A 21,412-nucleotide genomic window follows, 5' to 3' on the forward strand; every position below is an offset into this window, starting at 1 on the left:
CATTGGTTCATGTCCCGGCTGCTCCTCTTCCGATCCAGCTCTCTGCTATGGCCTGGGAAAGCAGTGGAAGATGGCCCAAGTCCTTGGGCCCCTGTACCCATGCGGGAGACCCAGAAGAAGCTCCTGGCTCCTGGCTTTGGATCAGCCCTGTTCTGGCCATTGCAGCTGTTTGGGGAGTGAACCAGTAGATGGAAGACCTCTCTCTGTCTCTACCTCTCTCTCTAACTCTGCTTTTCAAATAAATAAACATTCTTTTTTAAAAAATGAATCCTGATGCTAAATACACAAAAGTCTCAAATCCTGGAAGTTTTCTAAAGGGAAGGGAACTTGGTGCTTCAGTTTCAGTGAGGGAAGAAATGGGCTGGGATCCTGGTTGGCACCACGTGGCTGTGCCTGGCGCCGTGCTCATTTAGTGTTAGCTTGCTCTCCACCGTGGGAGGGATAAGGGTGAGGGAGCCACACGTGCCTATGGACGGGATGCCATGAGGAGTCACGTGTGTCCATCTCCCGGCCTGCCATCCAGGAGAACAGGAGCACTGAGCCGAGTGCCCATCACCGGTCAGGAAGCCTGTGGGAAATTCTGAGGATTAGCCCTTTGCCTCCTAAGAGCACAGAAATGTAGACACTTTCAATGTTCGGACAGGGTTTATTTCCGTGTGTTTTCGCACAAACTTTCTCTGGTGCGTTTACAAGGAAAGCTGTTCTATTTCCCTGCCCCTTTTCTCCTCCCAACCACCAGCCACAGGGAGAACTCAAGAGCTGAGCCAGGACTGCCTGCTCTGGCCTAATGAGACTTCCCCGAGGCTTCCCTGCCTGCAATGACAGCGGCTGGCACCAGGGGGCTCATTTTCACCTTTTTTTCCCAAGAAGGACCGAGGAGGAGGAGGAGATTGGAGGGCTAAGAGCTAGAAGACTGTAAAACCTGTTAAAATACTCGCCCCCCACCCCTCCACACACCCCCCGTGCACCAAAACGTCCCACACGTGAGAACAACAAGCACACCAACAGGTAACTGACCTCAACATACCACAATCACAAACCTCAACCATTCAAAGTCTCGTAATGTTTTTGCCATGAACTGCTTTCAAGTTCCTCACATGACGGCCAGGCCTTTGGAGCAGCGGTATAGGACTCTGCTTATGACGCCTGTGTCCCTTGAGTGCCTGGTTAGAGCCCCTGCTCCCCTCCTTCCAATCCCGCTTCCTATAACTGTGCACTCTTGGACACAATACTTGGGCTCCTGTGCCATGCCAAAGCCAAGAGCCTGGAACCCTATCTGGGGCTCCCACATGGGTGTCAGGGGCCCAGACAATTGGGCCAGCTTCCGCTGCTTTCCCAGGTGCATTAGCAGGGAGCTGGATTGGAAGCTGAGCAGTTGCATTCCAAGCTTAACCCACTGTGCCCCACGCCAGCCTGTATGTTGGCTTTAAGGGGGAGGAGTGTTCCCATCTGCTGGTTCACTCCCTAAATGCCTGCAACAGTTGGAGCTGGGCAGGCTGAGGCAGAGAAGGCAGGGGACCCACACATAATCCAGGTGGGAAGCAGGGACCCAACTACTTCAGTCATCTCTGCTGCCCACTCCCTCTGCCTGGATGCAAAGCTACAGTCTGATCCCTGTGAGGCCGGCGCTGTGGCGTAGTGGGTAAAGCCACTGCCTGCAGTGCCGGCATCCCATATGCGTGCTGGTTCAAGTCCCAGCTGCTCCTCTTCCGATCCAGCTCTCTGCTATGGCCTGGGAAAGCAGTAGGAGATGGCCCAAGTGCTTGGGCCCCTGCACCCACGTAGGAGACTTGGAGGAAGCTCCTGGCTCCTGGCTTCAGATCGGCGCAGCTTCAGCCGTTGCAGCCTTCTGCGGAGTGAACCAGCGGATGGAAGACCTCGCTCTCTCTCTCTCTCTGCCTCTCTGTAATGCTGCCTTTAGAATGAATAAATGAATAAATAAATAAGAACTGAACCCTGGGTCTCCCACTCTAGGCTCAAGGCCCACCCTTGATGTTGGCCTGTAAAGAGTCCCCATAAAGGACCACCGCCACTTCAGGAGCAGCTCCCCTCGCCAGCAGCAATGATAGGGGAGAGATTGGAGAAGGGCAGAGTTCTGGGGCCTCCCGGCAGAGGCCTGGGAGAATTTCCACCAGCCAGAAAGGTCAGAACCTGCCCGGAGGGGGTGAGGAAGTTTGATGCTCAGAACTAAAAATGGAGAAGAGGTGTCCTTTCTCCCGGAGGCTCTTTGGAAGACACTTCAGGATAATGGCTGAATAAATGAAAAAGCCACTCACACTATAGGTATTACGCAACTTTTAAAGCAACCTAGTCAGCAAGCAGTGCATGTGGAAAAATCAAATGGCTATTTAGGCAGATAGGGGATGGAAGCAAGGTGCAGAGAAAGTGCGGGGAGTATCATTGCAGCCAAACCAGAAACAGCTTCTATCTGTTGAAAAGGAATTTTCCCCAGGGCATGGAGAAGTTTGAAAGGGACCCACACCAAGTGCTACAGTATTCCCGTGGGGGTGGGCTGGGGGCAGAAAGCATGACAGATCATTCACTTCAATCTGCTTCTCAGTAGTTTGACTTCTTTCCAATAGATCTAATACTTCTGACATTAACAATATTAAATGAGCAAAATATGGGAAGAGAAACCAATAAACAGCATGTGGAATATTTGAATTCTTCTATTTGTATTCCGCCCTAGAGTTTGGAAAAACTGAACAGGGCTTTTGCAAAGCAGACAGCACGGTTGGTATTTTCCCTGTGATGCAACATAACTACAGTAACCTAACAAGCAAGTTGTAACAATTCACTTATCTTTCCACCACCCCTATCTGCATAACAATGCGCACTTCTCTGCATTCTCTCCAATCCAGAGGGCATTTCAGAGGAGTGACAGGTGACAGGAGAGAGCTGGGTTTGCAATCACAGCCCTAGGCAGTGCTTCTTGTTGACAATTTTCCTTCAGCTGCTTCCTCAATTGCAAATAGCACGTTGTGAAGATTAAGCAATTTATAACGTTGGGGACTAATCTGGTTAGACTTCCCAGGAAATCACAACTTCAGTTTCCTGGTCTCTAAAATGAGCACAGTCCCTGGCGGGGTGACCCTGAGGACGGAATGACACTCGTGGTGTAGAGCATCCCAGAAGTGTTAGCATGTGTGCAAATCGGTGATGACGCGATCATAGAGAGTGTCGGGAACGCAAACCCAAGCTGTTGGCAGTGATGTCTCAAGGAGGAAAACAGAAGACAAAGGAAGCAGATAACAATAATTGCACGCTACAGTCCGCAGCAAATAAAACAATGCTTCTGCCGCAACGGTAGACATTGCAAAAACACACGCCGGCGAGAAGAGGCTGGCCTGTGACCACGTGAGGATGCGTGCTAGGCCACTACCCAGTGTGGCTGTCAGGGAGGCAGCCCAGAGGGGCCTTTGTCAGGTGTGGGGCAGGGGCCGCCTGGTGGGGGAGGAGCCGGGACTGACCCTCAGCTGCGGGGCCGCCGGCCTGGAGTCGGCCCTCCCTGGGCTCTGCGGGGAGCCGGGCCGCGGCTGGCCGGAGGGTCTGGAGATGAAAGATCCAAGGGTGCAGGATCCATTGTCTGGGCCGGGGCCAGGAATCTGGCTCCAGCGCAGCCGGGAGCGGCGCCAGGAGCTGTTGGTACCCCGGGAGCCAGAAGAGCTCGGACTGGCTGGGGACACCGGCCCGAGGCTGGGGCTCCGCGGCGCTGGGGGAGCTGGGTGTCCTGGAGCCCGCGCGGCGCCTGGGGGCCGGCCCCTGGGTGGGGCAGACGCGGTGGGCTCAGGGGCCGCGGGCCGCGAAGGTGCAGCGGCGTGGGGCGGTGGGCGGGCAGGAGGGGCGAGTCCATCCCGCCCGGGGCGCAGACCTGCGCGGCGGTCAGAGCGGTCAGAGCGTGGGCGCCTGGCTGCGCTTAGCAGGCAGACATTGGAGCGACACCTGCTGCAAGCCCGGTAGGGAATCTCCCCAAATGCCTTCAGCAACGCTGAGCGACGCGGCCGCCTCCGTTTTATAGAAGAGGAAACTGAAGTTTATTAAACCTAAAGATTTACCCCCAGCGGGGCGAATCAGGCAAATCACAGGTGAATTGTAAATAGTTTCCCTCGAAGAGAAAAATAACTTCATCTGGCAGCTCGTTAGAGAAATACAAATGAAAGAAATAATGGAATCAAATTTTTCCACTATTTGATGGCAAAAAAAAAAATTGAAGATTTACCGATGTGAGCAAAAATGTAATGGCAAAAGTCTCTTAGGCTGTTAGGAACGCCAAACAGACTGGTTTAATGAAGGTTTGTCCCCCATTTGTCTACGTTGGAAAGCCTATTCCCCTCCACCTCTGCGATTCTACACAAGCGATCTGTTAGAAAGAATCGCACAAATATGTGCCCTGGTGACCTCAGTGGGAAAGGAGGGAGAGGGCCTGGTTTTTCAAATGTGGTTTACCCACTGTAACCAGGCTGCTAGGAATCAAGAGCCTGGAGGTCCACTGGGCTCCTAAGGACAATGGCACCTGTGACAACCACATCACTGCCCTAGAATTTAGATTTTATTTTATTTTTCAAGATGTATTTGTTTGAAAGGCAGAGTTACAGCAGGAGAGAGAGCATGCCATCTGAAGTGGAGTAGTTGGGTCTTGAACCAGGGCTCAAATGGGATGCCGATGACAGTGTCGTAAACACCAGCCCCCAAGAACTTATATTAAGGACGTTTCTAGGGCTAGTGTCCTGGCGCACTAGGTTAATCCTCCGCCTGCGGCACCGGCATTCCATATGAGCACCAGGTTCTAGTCCTGGTTGCTCCTCTTCTAGTCCAGCTCTCTGCTGTGGCCCGGGAAGGCTGTGGAGGATGGGTCAAGTGCTTGGGCCCTGCACCCACATGGGAGACCAGGAGGAAGCACCTGGCTCCTGGCTTCAGATCAGCACAGCGCACTGGCCATAGTGGCCACCTGGGGAGTGAACCAACGAAAGGAAGACCTTTCTCTTTATGTCTCTCTCTCTCACTCTGTCAAATTTAAAAAAAAAAAAAAAAAAAAAAAAGCTCCCAGGTGATTCCAAGGCCAAGGTGCAGTCAAGGCTCAGAAAACAGGCTTTGTACTCTTATGGCTGCTGGACCAGGAATGTGGGGAGAAATGCAGAGTCTTGGATTCTACCCCAGACCTGCTGCATCAGAATCTGTGTTTTATCAGAAGCCTCAAGGGGTCAGTATGCACATTAATACTTGAGAAAAACTGAGGTTTCACACTTACTGCAAGCCTTCTGTCCTAGCCCTGCCTGACTGCTTCTGGGGCTGACTGGCACTAACAAGATAAAATGCAGTTGGCACTCTGGACAAATCAGGCTGAGAGAGCTTGCCTGGAAGCATTTAAGTGCCATCGGAACTCTAGGTGGACTAAAAGCTTCAAGCAAATCAGCAATGGGAAGCATTTAAACACAGAACTGCAGATGCAAGCAGGCTGTAGTCACTGGAGCTCAAAAAACTCCTCTCCCTACGTCTCGTCTCAGACCAACTCGCACTGTCATGACACAGATGGTTTACAGCAGAAAACCGTCCTTGCTGTTTATTCTCTGCTTGACCTCTTCTGAAAGCTCCCGCTCCTTCTCAGGCTGAAAGTGAAACTCATGGGCTTGGTCTACAAGGCCGCACCCTCCGCCAGCTGACCCAGCTGAGCCTCAACTCTTGATAATCCCCATAAGCCTGCTCTGCTGTCCAGGAATCATGAACGAACCATGGGTCTTTCCTCCAGAGGCCACGCCCCCTCTCTCTTCTGTTTGTCACCTCCTCTCTAGCCCCTACAGCCACATGAACCCTCACTTCCTGGATGCTCCTCCTCCCAGGCTAAGTCTTGAGATCACAACCCCTATGAGTGCCCTGTGGTCGGCCCGCATCCCAGGGACGGGCGGGGCGTCCCTAGGAGGATCTGCACCACTGGTCTCTTCCTTGGTGTGTAAGACTCCACGTACTCCTGTCATTTGTCTTGTGACTATTTTCCTAGCTTGTTCTTTGCTTTTTGGCTTGGTTTATGGCATAGTTTAATTCTTATATATGCAATTTCTTAATGTTTATTTATTTTCATCTTGCTTGAAAGGTAGAGAGAAAGTGATTTATCCATCCACTCCAAGTGCTGCAACAGCCAGGGCCTGAAGCTAAGAACTCCACCCAGTGGCCGGCGCCACGGCTCACTAGGCTAATCCTCCGCCTGCGGCGCCGGCACACCAGGTTCTAGTCCCGGTCGGTGCGCCAGATTCTGTCCTGGTTGCCCCCCTTCCAGGCCAGCTCTCTGCTGTGGCCAGGGAGTGCAGTGGAGGATGGCCCAAGTCCTTGGGCCCTGCACCCCATGGGAGACCAGGAGAAGTACCTGGCTCCTGCCATCGGATCAACGCGGTGCGCCAGCCGCAGCGCGCCGGCCGCAGCGGCCATTGGAGGGTGAACCAACGGCAAAGGAAGACCTTTCTCTGTCTCTCTCACTGTCCACTCTGCCTGTCAAAAAAAAGAACTCCACCCAGAGCTCCCACGTGAGTGGCAGGGACTCAAGTACTCGAGCTAGCACCAGCAGGGAGCTGGTATTGGATGCGAGCCCAGGACTAGAACCCAGGCATTCCCACATGGGCTGCGTGCATCCTAAGTGGTGTCCCACTGGCCAGGCCAACCACCCGCCCCCACCCGCCCCCTGCTGTTTTAATGTATTATGGCAACTTTTTTAAAAAAATATTTATTTGTTTATTTGAAAGGCAGAGTTACAGAGAGGCAGAGAGAGAGACAGACAGAGACAGACAGACAGAGGTCTTCCATCTGCTGGTTCACTCCTTTGAAGGCCACAACGGCCGGAGCTGGACCTATCCGGAGCCAGGAGCCAGGAGCTTCCTCCAGGTCTCCCACGTGAGTGCAGGGGAACAAGCACTTGGACCATCTTCCACTGCTTTCCCAGGCTTTAAGCAGAGAGCTGGATTGGAAGAGGAGCAGCCAGACATGAGCCAGCATCCCATACTAGACGCTGGCGCCACAGGCAGAAGCTTTGCCTAGAGCACCACAGCGCCGGCCCCTCCATGTGGCCTCTTGATGCAACTGAGAAAACCAAGAGACAGGAGCATTGTGAGGCTGCCGCCAGCCTAGCCCAGCACTCGGCTTTACTGTGAATTTTTTATAAGTAGAAGGAATACACTGTAAAATAACAACAAAAATAGAGTCTAGCAAATACACAAAGGAGTAACACAGTTTTTATTACCATTATCAAGTAATCAGCCCAGGACATAATTTTATGTGCTTTGCTTTTATGTGACTGGCAGTAGTAGATCTGTTCACACCAGCATTACCACAGCACATGAGTGATGTGTTATCAGGGCTGTGACGTCAGGAAGTGACAAGACTCTTCCAGCTCCCTCATAAACGTACAGGACCCGAGTCGTAGACCCAAATGTCATTCTGCAGTACATGGCTGTGTGTGTTTCAAAGGTCCACTGAGTGGTCTCTCTCTATCTCAGGGCCTGTATGTCAGTGCTCACTCAAAAGATAGGAGCGTTATTAATGCTTCCTATGGATGAGGGAGTTTCTGTTCAGAGAGATTAAGTAACATTCCAGGATATTTCTCTCTAGTGACCAGTAAACTCAGGCATGGGTGCAACAGCTTTGTCGGACTCCTTTGCCCAATAATTTAACCATTATTCTGCCACTCTGGCAGCAAAATGTAACAGTAGTGATTGCTCTCTGAGCAGTGGTGGTTTCCTTTTCTTCTTCACACCAGTCTTTTATTTGAGAGTTACAGGGAGAGGGGGAGGGGAAGGGGGAGAGGGGGAGGGAGGGGGGGGGAGGGGGAGGGGGAGGGAGATGGTTCACTCCCCAAGTGGCTGCAATGGCCAGGGCTGGGCCAGGCTGAAGCCAGGAGCCTAGAGCTTCAGCTGAACCTTCCAAATGGTTGCAGGGGCCCAAGGACTTGAGCCATCCTCACTGCTTTCCTAGGCACATTAGCTGGGAGCTGGATTGGAAATAGAACAGCCAGGTCTTGAGCTTGCACCCATATGAGAAGCAAGCATCACAGGTGGCGGCTTAAAACACTGCATCACAGTGCCAGCCCCGAAATCAAGTTAAATGAAGAACCTCCCTTTTTTACCCAAATCTGGCCCAGCCACGCCACTCTGGTGAGAACCAGCTCCTCCTCCTACTAACTACATCCTTTTCTCTGAACATTGCCGACACTCTTGCGGGTATCTATAACCACTACGCCACAGCGCCAGCCCCTTCACACCATTCTTACTCTGCAACATTTGCTAATGAAGGTGTTATTAATATTGTATTATGAAAATGTGTTCACTTTGCATATTTTACATTGCATACTTTAAAGAGAGAACATATTTTCAGTTTATGCTAAATGTCACCAGTGGGCAAAGAGCCCCATAAATTGATGAGCAAAAGATAACTCAAGGGAAAAAGGAAACCCCCTGAACAAAGAAATAACAAAGATTCTACATCTTGTGAGTAGCCAAGTAATTGTAAACTGAAACCATGACAAGATACCATTTTCCAACCATCAAACTGGAAAAAATTAAATATTGATCACTAAGAAAGAGTTTTGCATATTTGCGGGATGGAGACTATCTTTCCCTTAGGAACAAATTCTGCTGGTATCTTTCAGCACTAAACACCCCTACTGTTTGCCCCAGCATTCCCACTTAGAAGATTCCATCTTGTGGAAATAAAGGCATCGAGGGGCCCATGTTGTGGCACAGCAGGATCAACCACCACTTGGGACACCAGCACCCCATATGGGCGCTGGTTCAACTCCCAGCTGCTCCATTTCTGATCCAACTCTCTGCTGATGCAGCTGGGGAAGCAACAAATAATGGTCCACATACTTGGGCCCCTGCCACCCACATGGGAGACCCAGCTGGACTTCCTGGCTCTTGGCTTTGGGCTGGCCTAGCCCCAACAATTTGTAGCCATTTGGGGAGTGAACCAGCATATGGAAGATATTTTTTTCTCTCTGTCTCTCTCACTCTCTCTGTAACTCTACCTTTCAAATAAATTTAAAAAAATCTTTTAAAAGGCATCAATATTCAAGAATATATGTTCATGAGTAGTTATTACCATATTATTTGTTATCTACTAATAAGGAAACAGTTGAATAAATCGGTATCAACCATTTCAGTGGACTATCAAGCAGCCATGAAGGAATACTTTGATCAGGGCCAGTGTTACGATATAACAGGTTAACCTGCCATGCCAGCATCCCATACAGGTGCTGGTCCAAGTCCCAGCTGCTCCACTTCCAATCCAACTCCCTGCTAATGCACCTGGGACAGCAGCAGAAGATGGCACAAGTGGTTGGGCCCCTGCACTCATGTGAGAGACCCCAGATGAAGGACCTGGCTCCTGACTTCAGCCTGGCCCAGCCCCAGTTGTTGTGGCCATTTGGGGAGTGAACCGGTGATTGGAAGATATTCTCTCTCTCTCCCTCTCTCTCTCTTTTCCCCTCTGTCCCTCCCTTTCTCTGTAACCCTTTCAAATAAATAAAATAAATCTTTAAAAATAATACTTTGACCTCTATGCAGTGCGCTGTGGGGAGAAAATGAAGGCGAAGAGTGCTATGCATATGCACAGCCTTGATGGTCAAGGGCAGCTGTGGTCCAGCTCCTCAGGCCTTCCCTGGAGGCATGCAGAGTCACCCTCACCCCAGACTTGCTGGACAAGAATCTGGCCTTTGACAGAATTCCCTAGGGAAAGCACCGATGCTCCATGAGATACCGAAGGGAAAGGTCGTCTGTCACCTCCACTCTCTCTCCTCTCCTTGCACACTGACAACCCCCTCATTTTCAACTGGTGCTATGACCACCAGAATAAAGACGATGTTTTCCAGTCTTGCCAGTGGTTTAGTGTGGACATGAGGCTGAGCCCTGAACAAGGGGACACGCCTGGAAGTGGAGAATGTCAGCATCGTGTCCCTAACAGGGAATGAGCCTATACTGCCCCGGATGTTTCCTGCTCTCTGCTAACTGAATAGTGTCAACAACTCAATGAGCCACGGCTTGGCTGGCGTAACAAATACCCCAGGCTCGGGGGCCACAGTAACAGCAACTTTCTCACCAATTGGAGGCTGGAAAGTTCTGGATCAAGGTGCAGCTTGATCTGGCGAAGGGAGTTTTCCTGGCTTGGCGATGACTGTCCTCTCACTGTGCCCTCGTGTGGATGGTTTATCAACAATAGAAGTCTCTGACGCCTGGCTCTGGAGGCTGGGAAAAGCAAGTCCCTGGTGTCTGCTGGCATCTGGTAAAGGCCTTCTGGCTGTATCATGATGTGAGAAACGGCCTCACCATCCACTCGAAGGATGGACGCAGACTCAGGAAGTGCAGGGACAGCAAGGCTTTAGTAACGATCCTGCGAGACTGGGTGCCGGGTGCCGGGTAGGCCAGCACACCCGGGATGGTTACTGCAAGCCTGCGGGTTCCTCTCCCTGCTCCTCACTGGCTAAGTAACTGCAAGGTTACAGTCTTCCTGGCATTTGCTTCAGCTACTTTGGCCACTAGTATTCTGTTTGCCTAAGGCCTTACAGGCGCAGGTAACCAGCTGTTACACTAGCTAGTTGTCTACTCATAGCTAAACATCTTACTTTGAAAATGAACCAAATATTTCCCACAGTGACGTGGGGAGGGCGAACCATGGAGGACATGGAGCAAGCGTGCTGGCTCGGCTGTCTCTTGCTGTGCTGTGACAGCCGCTGATGACATGCTGGGGGTCCCATCTTCATGACCTCATCTAACCCCAATCACCTCCCAAAGGCCTCACCTTCAAATGCCATTCACATGTGGATTTGCAGGTTAAGTTTCCAGCATATGAGCTTTTGGGGGGCACACTGAAACCACTGCGTCCTCCAAACCCTCCATCAGAGCCTTCTTCCTTCCATACCCCTCAACGAGGGCATGGTGTCTTACTCAGAGATGAACCTTCTTGCTGGGCTCCCACTGCCCCACCAGGTGCTCGGGTCAAGCTTCTCAGGTTGCAGGCAACTGCTCCTCTCGGTCATCCTGACATAAATGTTCTACCTCTCTGCAAATCCAGTGACTGGTTTTCTAATTTACCGGGACTTCTGTAATCATCTCCTCTCTCCTGCATCTGAATCTGCTGTTCAAGGATTGTTCACTGAACTGTTGTCTGTTTATTACAATTCATGATTTCTTTCATTGCTGCGCGAGCTACGTCCGCAGGTGAGAAGCACACATAAGGAAGAGCTGCAGGGATGCAGATTATGAGAACAGTTGAGAGGCTCCCATCCAGAGAACTCTGCGTTGGTGAGGAGGTCAGCGGGTCTGCGTCCTGCTTCTCCATATGTGCTGCACCCACATGTGAAGCCTGTGCCTACAGTTACTCTGTCCAAGTTAGAGACCTGGGAACCACTTCCAATCTCTTACCTATTTCCTTGTCATCCCACGAGCAGTTAACATTTTACTAGCTCCTCTGTACGGTCCAATGAGATGCCTCTCTTACCAATCTCTTTCCATCTCTGGCTTACAACAAGCCCTCCTCTTCTCTCATGTGAACTTTGGGGGACATTTGAGCCAGAGCAGTAAGTAAATGCCTAGGGGCCGGCGTTGTGGCGTAGCGGGTAAAGCTGCCACCTGCAGTGCCGGCATCACATATGGGCGCTGGTTCGAGTCCTGGCTGCTCCTCTTCCGACCCAGCTCTCTGCTATGGCCTGGGAAAGCAGTGGAAGATGGCCCAAGTCCTTGGGCCCCCTGCACCTGTGTGGGAGACCCGGAAGAAGCTCCTGGCTCCTGGCTTTGGATTGGCACAGCTCCGGCTGTTGTGGCCAAATGGGGAGTGAACCAGGGGATGGAAGACTCTCTCTCTCTCTCTGCCTTCCCTTCTCTCTCTGTGTAACTCTGACTTTCAAGTAAATAAATAAACCTTTTTGGAAAATGTAAGTAAATGCCTGAAGCAGTGAAGTCCTCCACACGTGGTGACTTTTCCCTGCCCCTGTGCAGTGGGGAGGATGCCGTGAGCTGGCAGGGAGAGCAGAACCACGACCGCCCGGTGATGTTGAGCATCTCCCCAACTTTATTATCAGTCTCCCTCTCTGTGCTCCAGGGACAGAGCGGTGGGCATGGATTTCCACGTGACCTTGGAAGGTGTTCACGGCCTCCCTACTGGTAAAACGGCATCAAGGGTCCCCACCGGTACAAGACGGGCACCTTGACTGTTGGGTGATGATGAGGGCAGGAGCAGCCAGGCAGGAGGAGGTAGCCTGTGCCCTCCTCTGAAGCAGGCTGGCGCTCGGGCTCCAGGAGGCATGGAAAGTCTGCGCTCTGGTGAAGCCGGTTGGGATCACCCTGGGCCAGGTACAGGGCGTGGGAAGCCGGGTAGGTGTGAGGGCAGGTGCTGGTGAACCTGTCTTCGTGCTCCACTGTGGCCACGGGGCCCTGTGATGGGAAGAAGCCAGGGAGTCCCAGGTCTCTGGCAGTCATGTGGGGTCTTTTGAAAGCAGCGTATCCACCAGACAGCTTGGGGTTGGGGCTGGGGGCGGGCCTGTAGAACTCTCTGTCCCGCAGCTGGGAGTCAAGCTTCACCTGCTGGGGAGACAAAGCACACGTGGATGAGGCTGAGCCGTGGAAGAGGACGCAGCTTCCCCCGGGAGCACCGCGCTGAGCACACTTCGCTTCGTATTTACCGATTTAAATTAGTTTCTGGGTGGTGATATGAGCAGACAAATGCTGAAATACTGCAGAAGGGCCTATAGTGAAAGGCTAAGTCTCTTTCCCGCTCTCCTCTCTCAATTCTCATCTCCAGAGGAAACTCTCCTTCTCTCTGTGTGAAACTCTGACTTTCAAATAAACAAATAAATCTTTAAATAATGCTGTTCTACACATTTGGGGAATGTACCAACAGGTGGAATCTCTTTCTCCCTCTCTCTCTCTCTCTCTCTCTCTCTTTCTCTCTCTTCCACCCCCTTACCTCCCACTGCCACTCTGCCTTCCAAATAAATAAATAAGTAAGTAAATAACTAAGCCTTTAAAGAATGAAGAAATAGGGGCTGGCATTGTGGTGCAGAGGATGAAGCCACCGCCTGCAATGCTGGCATCCCATATCAGAGTGTCGGTTCATGTCCCAGCTACCACACTTCTAATCCACCTCCCTGCTAAGGCACCTGGGAAAGCAGAAGAAGATGGCTTAAGTGCTTGGGCTCTGTCACCCATGTGAGAGACCCAGATGGACATGTGCGCTCCTGGCTTCAGCCTGGCATATAGCCCCATTTGTTGAGACCATTTCAGGAGTGAACCAGTGGGTGGAAGGTCCACCCCAACCCCCAACATTCTTGCCTTTCAGATAAATAATTTTTTTAAAAAAAGAAGAAACTATATTGATGGATATACAGAGGTCAAAGACAGATCACAAACTGGAAAGTGTTCTATTACGTGTATGAGGGACTTCAAAAAAATTGGCAGTAAAAGGGAATTAAAAGTTTAATTTGGGGCCGGCGCCACGGCTCACTAGGCTAATCCTCCGCCTGTGGCACCGGTACTCCAGATTCTAGTCCCGGCTGGGGCGCCAGTTCTGTCCCAGTTGCTCCTCTTCCAGTCCAGCTCCCTGCTGTGGCCCCAGAGGGCAGTGGAGGATGGCCCAAGTGCTTTGGCCCTGCACCCACATGGGAGACCAGGAGGAAGCACCTGGCTGCTGGCTTTGGATCAGCGTAGCTCTGGCCATGGTGGCCATTTGAGGGGTGAACCAACGGAAGGAAGACCTTTCTCTCTGTCTCTCTCTCTCTCACTGTCAAAAAAAAATTTTTTTAAAGTTTAATTTGGTGCAAAAACTTTTTGAAGTCCTTATGCAATTTCATGATACTGCATGTTTTCCATGCCCTCACATAACTGAGAAACAAAAGATGTCCAGAATTTTTAAAGAACTCCTACAAACTAGTAAGAATAAAAGAAGTAGCACAAAAATAAAGAGGGGCAAAAGATATGAACAGACATCTCACAGAATAAAAAAAATCTCTGCAAAGGAAAAGATGTCCACCATCTTCAATAATGAAATGAGATTTATGAACACAAGAAGGCATGGTATAATACCCACCAAACTGGCAAAGTTTTTAAGTCTGGCTTAACAGCAAGGATTGCACAGCAATAGAGTGGCCTTCCATGGCTGGTGATAACATAAGTTGGTGCAACCGTTTTGGGAAACAATGATTTCAAATTCCCTACAACGAGCAACTCCACCCCTGGGTTCGATAAACTCTTGCACACTGGGATGTATCTCATCGTCACTGCAGCATTTGCTAGTGGGAGAATAGGAGAAAAGTAAATAACCCAAATGTCCCCCAATGGAAGGGACAAATATATCATGGCAAATTCATGCAGCATAACACTACACATCAGAAAGTAAAACACACACCATCACGTTTAGCAAAAGTCATGCAAGGGTACAAACAGTATGTGATCTAGTATATGATGAAGTTCAAAAGCAAAAATAAGTAATTTGCTTAAAAGGATATGTGCAAACAAGGTAAAACTATTTGTTAGTAAAACACACAGAAGGGAATGATTGACCTAAAACTCAGAATACTGCTGCCTCTGGAAGGGAGGGGAGGAGTGAGTCTGAGCCTTACGCAGGAGGATGTAAGGCACTGTTGTTAATGTGCTGGGTACCGTGTCAACTAATAAGGCATACTTCTGTATTTGCTCAATCTGTGTTGCTCGAATTGTAAATGTGTATTTCTTTTACCATCTGTTTTATCCATGACTTATATTTATGTACTTTTTATTATTATGTGCATTTTTAAAAATATTATGTATTTATGTATTTATTTATTTGAAAGGTGGAGTAACAGAGACAGAGGGAGAGAGAGAATTTCACCTGTTGGTTCACTCCACAAAGACCACAACAGCCAGAGCTGGGCCAGGCCAAAGCCAGGAGCCAGGAACACCATCGTGGTAGAGACCCAAGCACTTGAGCTGCCTCAGAGGCACATTAGCAGGAAGCTGGACTGGGAGCATGCAGCAGCCGGGTCTGGAGCCAGGCACTCCAACACAGCACGTAGATGTCCCAAGCTGCGGCTTAATCTGCTACACCACAACGCCTTACCTAGGAATACACTTTAACACATGCACACACATACACGCATGCACACATAGAAGACCTCTAATGGGGCTGGCATTGCGGCATAGCAGATTAAACCACTGATGTGATGCCAGCATTGCATTTGGGAGTGCCAGTTCTATCTCTGCTGCTCTGCTTCCTACCCACCGTCCTTCTGTTACACTTGGAAAGGCAATGGATGGCAGCCCAAGCCCTTGGGCCCCTGCCTTCTAGGTGGAAGACTTGATGGAGCTCCTGGCTCCTTGCTTTGGCCTGGCCCATCCCTGGCTGTTGTATCCATTTGGGGAGTGAAACAGCAAATGGAAGATGTATTTCTCTGTGTCTCTACCTCTGTGTGTCATTCTTCCTTTCAATTAAATGAATAAATCTTTAAAAACAAACACACACCTTTAACATCCTGGCAATGGATGCTGTCATTAATAAATGGCCCCAACATCCACATCCATAATTAAACTGAATTGGAGATGATTTCAGTGGACAACTGAACAGAGGATGTGGGTGCCCTCCTACCTCTTGCGGCGTGACCCTGGAGTATTTGTGCTTCCCGTAGGGTTTGTAGTCGACCATGTAAGAGCTTTGGTATATGTCTAAATCCACAGGGGCCTGAAGGACAAGGGAGAACACAGAACAAGAGACCCTGTCTCGCCATTCTTCCACTTGAAGCCAGTCAATGGCGTCTTCTTATTTGCAGGACAGGGGTTGACCTCGGTCTGACTTCTGCCTGCTGATCGCCTCCCACCCTCCCACCCCACATGTCCTCTGTCCTCCAGCCTCCCTTCTTTCTGCTGGCCACACGTCCCTGCACTCATCTTCCTCCTGCTGGAAACACGAGCTGCATTTCTCACCCAACAGCAGACTCCTCCACGTCCTCCAAGACCCGGATTAAATGTCATTTCCCTAAAAACTTCTCTCCCACTCTTCAATTCTCCTCCACCTCCCAAGAGGTAAACCCTTTGCCCTCTACTTTCCCAGCACATTAGCAGCACTTATCGGGATGTGCTGTAATGGTCTTGAAGCAAGCACACCAGATCAGAAACATCTTAGGCGCCTCCAAAGCCCCAGAGCCCAGGTCAGTGCTGGCTATACAACAGGTGCCTAATGAGTGCATGCTGAAGGAATAAACAAATCCCTGGGAAACTGTAAACAGATGGGAGTGTGGCACAGCAGGTAAGCCGCTGTGTGGGGTGCCCTCATCTCCTACGTATTAAAGCACCTGGTTCAAGTTCCAGCTACTCTGCTTCTGATCCAGCTAATCAGCTAATCAGGCAGAAGGTGAGGTCAGTCTGTCTCTACCTCTCTCTCTCTTTCTCTGCCTTTCAAGTAAATGAAAACAAATTAACTTTTGTCTATTGCCAAAAAAACATCATCCCAGAATGATGACCAGAGGGAGCCCCAAAGAGCACAGCCCTCCCTGTGGCTGCTTGCTAAGGTGGTGACAGAGGAAAGAAACCCACATCACTCACCTGTCCAGGGTACACCACACCAGCCATGGCAAAGGACCTAGACAGACAAGGTGGTCAGCCCTGCACTGCTATGGGTAGAAGTAGCCACTAACCCCACACTGTACCAACCCAGCACAGCTGTCCTGATCCTCTGAACCTACTGTTCCCATCAGGCACACGACTCCATCAATCAGGGCTTGGTGGTGGCCCCAGGGACAGATGAGCTGGTGGACTGGGGTCATCCTGGGACAAAAGGGCTAGAGCAGGACTCAGGCAGGTTTACAGTAGTTGCCAATTCCTGCCGATGAGGACACTGTTTCATCCCCCAGGGGACCCTTCCACTCTGTCCAGCCGGCCATGGCCCAGCAAGGGGGCGGTCAGACCTCAGCCAGCCCCTGTGCCCTCTCTGTGCCCACACGGCTTCTCTCCCGGGCCGGGGAGCGGTTGCAGGCAGACAGAACCTACCCTGTCCTCTGCCGAGGCGTGACGGTGCTCCTGCCCTTCCAACTCCAGGTGCCCCTGTGGCACGGAGTCCAGCAGCCCCCCACCACACCTGGCTTTGAGATGAGCCCTGGTCTGTGCGGTAGGAGTCACAGTTTGGTCACAGGCCCTGGGCATTGTGATGTGAGTGGCTGCTCAGCCCACCTGAGTGTCCCCTGCCCCTGGTTCACGCCCAGGACCCCTGGCAGCGCTGGATGGCACCAGGGGTAGGCACTTTCCAAAACTCCATGGACTCTGTCTATTTCCCGGAGAGGGAGGTAAACAGGACCAGGTGTGACTAAATCCATCTTGAACCACAACCCCTCCAGGCCTCAGCTGCCTGTGAGCCTGGCTCATTCTGTTTGTCAAAATCCCACCCTCTTTCACGTGCATCAGGGCTGAGATTATCAAAAATTGGAAAGTAACAAGAGGTGGTGACAATGTGGAGAACTAAAAACCCTTGCATGTGGAGCAAGCATTGTGCACAGCAGGTTAAGCTGCCGCTTGCCACACAGGCATCCCATATCCGACCAGCAGTTCAAATCCTGGCTGTTCCACTTTTGATCCAGCTCTCTGGTAGCACACATAGGAAAGCAAAGGAAAATATCCCAGATACTTGGGTCCCTGCCACCCACTTGGAAAACCTAGATGGTGTTCTAGGATCTTAGTTTTGGCCTGGCCCGGCCTTAGCCATTGCAGCCATCTGGGGAGTGAATCAGCAGATGGAAGATTCTTTCTCTCTGTCTCTCTCCCCTTGTCGTCCAGTCTTTCAAATAAATAAATAAATCTTTAAAAAAAAAAACTTGCACATTGCTGATGGTAATTTAGAAAAATGTATATTTATTTATTTGAACAGCAGAGATGCAGAGAGAGACATCTTCCATCTGCTGGTTTACTCCTCAAATGGCCGCAAAGCCAGGGCTGGATCAGGCTGAAGCCAGGAGCTTCTTCCCAGTCTCCCACAAGTGTACAGGGGTCCAAGGACTTGGACCACATTCCGCTGCTTTTCCAGGTGTATTACTAGGGAGCTGAATCAGAAGTAGAGCAGTCAGGACTTGAACTGGTGCCCATATTGCTCTGCAGGCAGAGACTTAACTTGCTACACCACAGCACTGGCCCTGCTGGTGGTAATTCAAAATAGTTTAGCTTCTGTAGAAAACAGTTTAGGCCGGCGCCATGGCTCACATGGCTAATCCTCTGCCTGCGGCGCTGGCACACCGAGTTCTAGTCCCAGTTGGGGCACCAGATTCTGTCCCGGTTGCTCCTCTTCCAGTCCAGCTCTCGGCTGTGGCCCGGGAAGGCAGTGGAATGTGGCCCAGGTCCTTGGGCCCTGCACCTGCATGGGAGACCAGGAGGAAGCACCTGGCTCCTGGCTTCGGGTCGGCGCAGCGTGCTGGCCGTAGCAGCCACTTGGGGGGTGAACCAAAGGAAAAGGAAGATCTTTCTCTCTCTCTCTCTCTCTCTCTCACTGTCTAATTCTGTCAAAAAAAAAAAAAACAGTTTAGTATTTTCTGAAAAAGTTTGAAGAGAGAATTAGCATATCATCCAGAAATCATCGATTATAATCAGAAGGATTAAAATAGGGACACAAATCGATACAAGCATGCCAGCATTTATAGTAGCATTCTTCGCAATGGTCAAAAGGTGGAAGCAAAACAAAAGCAGCAGATATTATGCATGGATAATGCAAGTGTGCAGATACACACAACGAAACATTATGCAGCCTTAAAAAGCGAGAAATGGGCCAGGTGTTGGGCCTAGCACTTGAGACACTGCTTCGGATGCCATATGCCTTGTGGGAGTGCCTGGGTTCAAGTCCCAGCTCTGCTCTGATTCCAGCTTCCTGCTAATGCAGACCGTGGAACGCAGCAGGTGTCAGCTCAAGTGCTCGGGTCCCTGCCACCCACTTGGGAGACCTGTACTGAGAAAGAGCGAAATCAGCACAGTGAACAGAAAATTCAGCAGACTGGGGAGGGTGCTGTGCTACGGCAGGTGAGGCCACCTCTTGGGATGACTATATCCCACATCAGAGTGCCTGATTCGAGTCCTGGCTGCTCCATTTCCCATCCAGCTTCCTGCTGATGCATCCTGGGAGGGAGCAGATGATCCAAGTGCTTGGGCCCCTGCCACCCACGTGGGAGATCCCGACAGTATTTCTGGCTCCTGGCTCAGGCCTGGCCCAGCTCCAGCTGCTATGGCCATTTGGGGAGTGAACCAGCAGAAGGAAAATTCTCTCTCTCTCTCTGTCTCCCTTCTCTCTATCACTCTGCCTTTCGAATAAAGAAATCATAAAATAAATATTTTAAATAAAAAATTTTAAATACTTTAAATAAAAAGATCCCAGAGATAAAAGTGACAACACCACTTGACCACTGGGCCCCTGGATACAACCATGTCTAAAGTTTGACCAATATTTACACTATGCAGTTCATGTGAACCAATATTATTTTATTGGTAACTCAATTGCTTTTTTGCTAACTTAATTTCAGTTGAATGTCTGTATTATACAGCTGAAACAGTTCTAACAATTTCATAGGAGAGCTAAAGTTATTATTTCTCATACCAAATGTGAGAGTCCTTAAAAATAAAAATTATTTATTTAATTTTTTTAAAGGGGAGGCTCAACCTGCTGGGCTTCCGTCACCCTATTTATTTATTTTAAAGTGTTACAGAGACAGAGATCTTCCATCCACTGATTCACTCTCCAGATGGCTGCAATGGCCAGGGCTTGGCCAGACTGAAGCCAGGAACCAAGAGTTCTTCTGGGTCTACCACAGGGTGCAGGGGCCTAAGGACTTGGGCCATCTTCTGCTGCTTATCCCAGGCCATAGCAGGAAGCTGGATCAGAATTGGAGCAGGTGGGACTCAAACTGGAGCCCATATGGGATGCCGGCACTACAGACGGTGACTTAGCCTGCTGCGCCACAGCACCAGCTCCCAGATGTGAGATTCTTGAGGCAACAAACCTGGATCTTACTCAGTGCACTGTCAAATGTAGAGATTTAAGGAGCGCCTGTGAATTTAATAAAAGTGAAAAAGGCATCCAAGAACAGCAACATTAATGCAACAACTTGCAAAACAGGCTGGGCACTCAGCTTGGCACAAGTAACTGCATTCCCAGGAGCCTCGACTTTTTCCTTTCTTTATTGAAAACTGAAATGCTGGGGGCTGGCTTGCGGCACACAACAGGGCAAGCTGCTGCATGTGACACTGACAATCTGTATCAGAGCACCCGTTCTTGGCCCTGCTTCTCTGCTTCTGATCCAGCTCCCTGCTAGCAAAGATGGCCCAAATGCTGGAGCCCCTCCCACCCAGGTGGGAAACCCTGATGGAGTTTGTTCTCAGCTCCTGGGTTTGGCTTGGACCATTGTAGCCATGTGGGGAGTGAATCAATGAGTGGAAAATCTCTCTAACTCTGCATTTCAAATAAATCTTAAAAAAAAAAATAAAGAAACTGAAATTCTGGGTAATGCAGACAAATCTTCCTCCACCTGACTAAGCTTCATTCACAATGAAATCTTGCAAAATGTCACCGTGGACCAGTTTTTAAGTTTTTGCAGTGTGATATGCATCACTTTTCTGAAGCACAACACACTGGTAACTTCTCCAGGATTCCTGTCTGTTTCAGCAGCATGCAAGGAAGAATCTTTTTCTACCTTTGTAAGAGATGAAACATAGATCATCTGTTTGCGGAGTTTCAATCACATGCAGTTTTGGGTTTCAATTGTGGAGGGTAAGATAAACGCGATTGCATTGTATAAATCAAGATGAGTCTGCTTCTCTAAGCTCGGTTCGGGTGCAATGGTGTTGCTTAAGTAAGGAAGATAGATTCCCCAGGGCCTCTCGGTGAGGATACCCGCCTCTCAGCCCTGCGTTTCCGTGTTCAGAAAATGGTTAGCCTCCATTACAGTCACAGGGAGAGATGGGAAAACCAAAGGAGCAAAACACGAACTGGTGATCACTGGGCACCTTAGGCTGTGGGCGCGCGTGGTGCGGGGATGTCCCCAGGGCCTTCTGAGAGCCTCTCCGGGCTGCGCGCACTGGAGCTGTGGGGAAGCTGGGGCCCCAGGTTCTGTCCATGCAAATGCAGTGTGTTAATATTGTTAAATCACGGGAGGAAATTCTTCTCCCAAACCAGAAGCCCCCGAGTTCCTCCAGGCTTATATTAAAGGGATTACAATCCATTTCCTTCCTAATTCGGCTAATGCGCGCTATGGGAAGCCCTCAGGCCAGGGATTAAGGCATTTACGCCTTTAATTAGGAGCAAGCCTTCGCTTCTCAGGGCCCGAAACACAAACAGCGAGCCCACACTACAAAGGCCTCGTCCCGGCGGCGCGCTGGGCCACTGCTCCCTTCCCGGGAGCCAGGAGCCTCCGAGGGCTTAGCAGCCTGCGCGCCGAGAGCCCCGC

General features: G+C 50.4%; 1 protein-coding gene across 2 annotated transcripts; it reads right to left on the reverse strand.

The window, feature by feature from the left end:
• Window positions 1-7,860: 7,860 nt before the first annotated feature.
• On the reverse strand, window positions 7,861-17,123 carry SPMIP9 (sperm microtubule inner protein 9). 2 transcript variants are annotated; one of them, XM_051842692.2, is made up of 4 exons: window positions 16,989-17,123; window positions 16,545-16,581; window positions 15,592-15,684; window positions 7,861-12,554 (listed from the first exon to the last, which is right to left on the reverse strand). In XM_051842692.2, exons 2-4 carry the CDS (start codon window positions 16,569-16,571, stop codon window positions 12,132-12,134), a joined length of 543 nt encoding a protein of 180 aa, XP_051698652.2. In that variant the 5' UTR covers window positions 16,572-16,581; window positions 16,989-17,123; the 3' UTR covers window positions 7,861-12,131. The 2 variants fall into 2 exon arrangements, with proteins under 2 accessions (XP_051698652.2, XP_002709672.2); XM_002709626.4 differs by having other exon boundaries at window positions 7,863-12,557; window positions 16,989-17,092.
• Window positions 17,124-21,412: the final 4,289 nt, after the last annotated feature.

The sequence above is a fragment of the Oryctolagus cuniculus genome, chromosome 2, assembly GCF_964237555.1.
Source record: "Oryctolagus cuniculus chromosome 2, mOryCun1.1, whole genome shotgun sequence".
Lineage (NCBI taxonomy): Eukaryota > Metazoa > Chordata > Mammalia > Lagomorpha > Leporidae > Oryctolagus > Oryctolagus cuniculus.

Coding starts and splice junctions, on each gene's coding strand:
- SPMIP9 (XM_002709626.4), bottom strand. CDS start 16,571: ATGGCTGGTGTGGTGTACCCTGGACAG. Junction 15,685..16,544: donor GTGTGGTGTACCCTGGACAG/GTGAGTGATGTG, acceptor CTTGTCCTTCAG/GCCCCTGTGGATTTAGACAT. Junction 12,558..15,591: donor CCAGGGTCACGCCGCAAGAG/GTAGGAGGGCAC, acceptor TTGTCTCCCCAG/CAGGTGAAGCTTGACTCCCA.